Source organism: Limulus polyphemus, unplaced genomic scaffold (genome assembly GCF_000517525.1).
Source record: "Limulus polyphemus unplaced genomic scaffold, Limulus_polyphemus-2.1.2 Scaffold5406, whole genome shotgun sequence".
In the NCBI taxonomy this organism is placed as follows: domain Eukaryota; kingdom Metazoa; phylum Arthropoda; class Merostomata; order Xiphosura; family Limulidae; genus Limulus; species Limulus polyphemus.
The window spans coordinates 12,478-16,142 of record NW_013671016.1 but is presented as its reverse complement, the minus strand read 5'-3'; the positions used below and the strand labels follow the sequence as shown (position 1 = coordinate 16,142).

The 3,665-nt window shown below is 32.4% G+C and overlaps 1 protein-coding gene across 2 annotated transcripts in view; it reads left to right on the top strand.

The window, feature by feature from the left end:
• Window positions 1-3,659, top strand: part of LOC106472530 (casein kinase I) — a 27,485-nt gene extending 23,826 nt beyond the window's left edge. The window contains exons 7-8 of one of the 2 annotated variants that reach the window (XM_013933183.1): window positions 1,177-1,325; window positions 2,919-3,659. In XM_013933183.1, coding sequence (XP_013788637.1) covers window positions 1,177-1,325; window positions 2,919-3,260 — 491 coding nt within the window. In that variant the 3' untranslated portion in view covers window positions 3,261-3,659. Of the gene's footprint in view, window positions 1-1,176; window positions 1,326-2,845 lie in introns of both variants that reach the window. The other variant, XM_022401099.1, reaches the window with a different exon arrangement.
• Window positions 3,660-3,665: the final 6 nt, after the last annotated feature.

Genomic DNA, 3,665 nt, shown 5'->3' with positions numbered 1-3,665 from the left:
ATGTTATTGACCTTGTTACCTTATCTAATTTGAACCAGAGCTGTATTCAACATATCGTTGATATGTAGGATTTTCTTTTTTAATTATTTACTTTTAAATTAAGAAATTAACTAGTGTATGATACTAAAATTTTAATTGTAAGTCTACAAATGTGATGACATGCCCTTTGACCACTGAACATAGGAAGACCTGTCTAGATAAATTATTGGATATAACTTGGTAATGCAAGAATTTTTGTTTTAGCTTGGTAATATCTATAATATAAGTGTATAATTTGTTAGAGATTTAGAAAATCATACGGAGATAGAAAGAAATCTTACAAAGTGCAATCTGGAATGAAGAAGCATCATATTGACACAAAGAAGTGAAGATTAAGAATTTATTTAAATATTTCCTTTTGAAAATAAGAAATGAAAACATGGATAATATTAAAATTTGAATTATAAATTATGTTTTAATGTCAAGTTTATTGACATACATCAATAATAAAGTTTAGTGAAATTTTGAATGTAACTGCAAAACAATGAGACATACTTCTACTCCCCCCCCAACTGTACACACAGGGATTTGGAAATTTATGAGAAGTTAGGAATACCTTTTTAACAAAATCCTGTTTGAAATCCTCATCAAGATGTAACTTGCAGTCTTCGTGTGATTTCTGGAAGCTGGGAAAGGTTTTGACTTGCAGTCTTTGTGTGATTTCTGGAAGCTGGGAAAGGTTTTGACTTGCAGTCTTCATGTGATTTCTGGAAGCTGGGAAAGGTTTTGACTTGCAGTCTTCGTGTGATTTCTGGAAGCTGGGAAAGGTTTTGACTTGCAGTCTTTGTGTGATTTCTGGAAGCTGAGAAAAGTTTTGACTTGCTGTCTTCGTGTGATTTCTGGAAGCTGGGAAAGGTTTTGACTTGCAGTCTTCGTGTGATTTCTGGAAGCTGGGAAAGGTTTTGACTTGCAGTCTTTGTGTGATTTCTGGAAGCTGGGAAAGATTTTGACTTGCAGTCTTTGTATGATGTTTGGAAGTTGGGAAAGGTTTTGACATATGCAGTGATTTCTTTCTCCAATTTTGTAGTGTTGTTGTTGTTTTTTCTGTTATACTAGACAACTACTAATTACCTCTGAAAGAACAAATTGAATATTTTTTATCCCATTTTTACTGTTAAATTTTTTTTTACCTTGCAGCGGAGTTTTCTACTTACCTTAACTACTGCCGGTCTCTTCGTTTTGATGAAAAGCCAGATTATTCATATTTGCGACAACTATTGAGAAATCTCTTTCACAGACAAGGATTTACTTATGACTATGTGTTTGACTGGAATATGCTAAAGTTTGTAAGTTTTAGTATTTGTTATTAGTCATTTTGTAATAAAATCATTTTTTAAGATATTTTCCTCTGTTAAAACTTATTTATCATTTCTTTCATTAACCTCTTAAAGTCTAGTGCTCAGTAGTATGCCATCTTTGATTAATAAACATTAATATCTTATAAACGTCACCAAATCTAAAACACGGGCATTCACAACACATGGCATGATATTTATGATACTTTTTTGGTTTATAAATTTAATTTTTTTTTGTCAACTTATGATTTATAATAAAAACTGCAATGCTACATAGCTATTTGCTGTACTGTTGATATGAGTTTAGTTACTTCTGCATTAAATGTGTTATAAAAATTGGTCGGTATATGTTTGTTTGAAGTGGACTAGTGTAAATTATTATATTTGGTTAATGTTGATTTACATCAAAACACAATTGTGTTTTATTTATAAGCTTGTTCATCTTTTATGACTTTTTTTTCACCTTTTCTTAATAATAATATTAAGATCAAGTTTAGAATCAGTAAATCGTATACAGTCATAATAACTGAAGTAGAATACAAGGCAGTGGATAATAACACATTAACTATTCCAACTCTGCCCACAAATCGGGGATTGTTTAATATTTTCTTTCCTGATAATCTTTTTTGTGTTTAAATATATCTCTTTGAAGGTTAAAGGAATGCTCTTCTGTGACAGGACATCAGGTAGGTTTAGTGTATATTGTGATAGCAAATTATTGGGATAAAACAAATCTTTTTTTATTACATATATATATATATTTTTAAGTTTATCTTATTCAAACAACACACAAATAACATATCTTGTTATTTAGTGAAAGTGAATTATTTAAATATTCATTTATCTCATCCATGTATAGTGTTGACTAAAGGCATGACACAAATTCTTACAAAGTAAGAGATAGTGCTGCCATTTTGAAAAGTGAATTCATTGATCAACAATAAACCTTTGTCAATTATGCCATGTTTTATATGATTCATAGCTGCTTCAATTTGCAATACAAAGAGTCAATATAAATATGTTAAACAAGTTAATACTCACTGGATATATAAAATGAAAATTCTAAAACAAAATTAAATAATTTTCAATTTTTTAAAAACAGTGCCTCATAATAAAATTTAGAAATTTTGCAACTTAAAAATTATAAAACAACAAATCAAATATTTTAGTTTTCTTAAACAAAAACTACATACTATTTAGAAAATTTTAGTAAGTCTCACGAAATTTAATTATGTATTTCCACTGTGAGAATGATAAAGGTTGGGGGGGGGGCATTGCAATATTATTACTGCCGTAAATTGATACAAATATTCTAGTTGCAAGTTTTTTCCTGCATCTCATCCACTTGAGAATACTGTCCTCATTCATGATCAGTATAGTTTATTATAAAAATTAAACAAAAAAATAATTACACACGAATAGAATAGACCTTTTTTAACATGGCGTTTAATTATCATTTCTGATTTAATTTTCAAATACTTTATTTTTGTATGAAAATTATGTTCTTGTAGTTATGTGACATGAAAACTCAAACACAGGCAGCTTCAACTCAAAAGTAGCAACATTCTTAATTTTTGCTGCTAGGGAGGAAACAGGAATCATCAGGAGCAGCAAGAGGACCAAGAAAGAAGAGATCGGCATCACCAGCACACTAGCAACACTTCCCGAGCTGCCTTGCTGGGACCAACGACGGGCAGTAGTAGCAGGTTACGGGGAGCTCCTGATTCGGCTAGTCCTGGTACTGGACGATCTCTCAGTTTGCATCCTACTCCTCCTGCCAACACGGCACAGGCTGCTATGGTGCCACCAGTCACTGCTCCTCTCCCACTTCTTAATCCTGTGCCTGTAGGTGTGACCGTGAGGTCTCGCACACGCTCTTCGCCACGAGCTGCTCTTCCCAGTCACGAGGGTGCCACACATAGGTGACCAGAGTAATCCGTAAAGTCTGTATTTTATCGTTTTCAATGGTCAAGGGACCCAAAGTTTTTTTGTAAGAGAAGGAAGCTGGTAGTAAAGTTGTTTTTTGTAGGCAGCATTCTAATGAGACAGAGTTTTCATGATGATTTCTTAGGACAGGTTTGAAAGGTAGGCTTTTTCAGGTTACAAAATGGTGGGATTAAAACATCTGGAAGAAGTGCTTCCATTAACTGGTCAACGCTAATTCTTCGTAACACGTTATCAACAACAGTAGCGGGGTCTTTGAGGTGATATAGCAGTGCACATCTTGTCATTGGAGGAAAGCCATGAAGTTGACTTTTTTTTTTCAAATCTTATTTTTTTATGATTTTTATGTTATAAAAAGATTCACATAGTGTGTGTGGTTATTTGTTT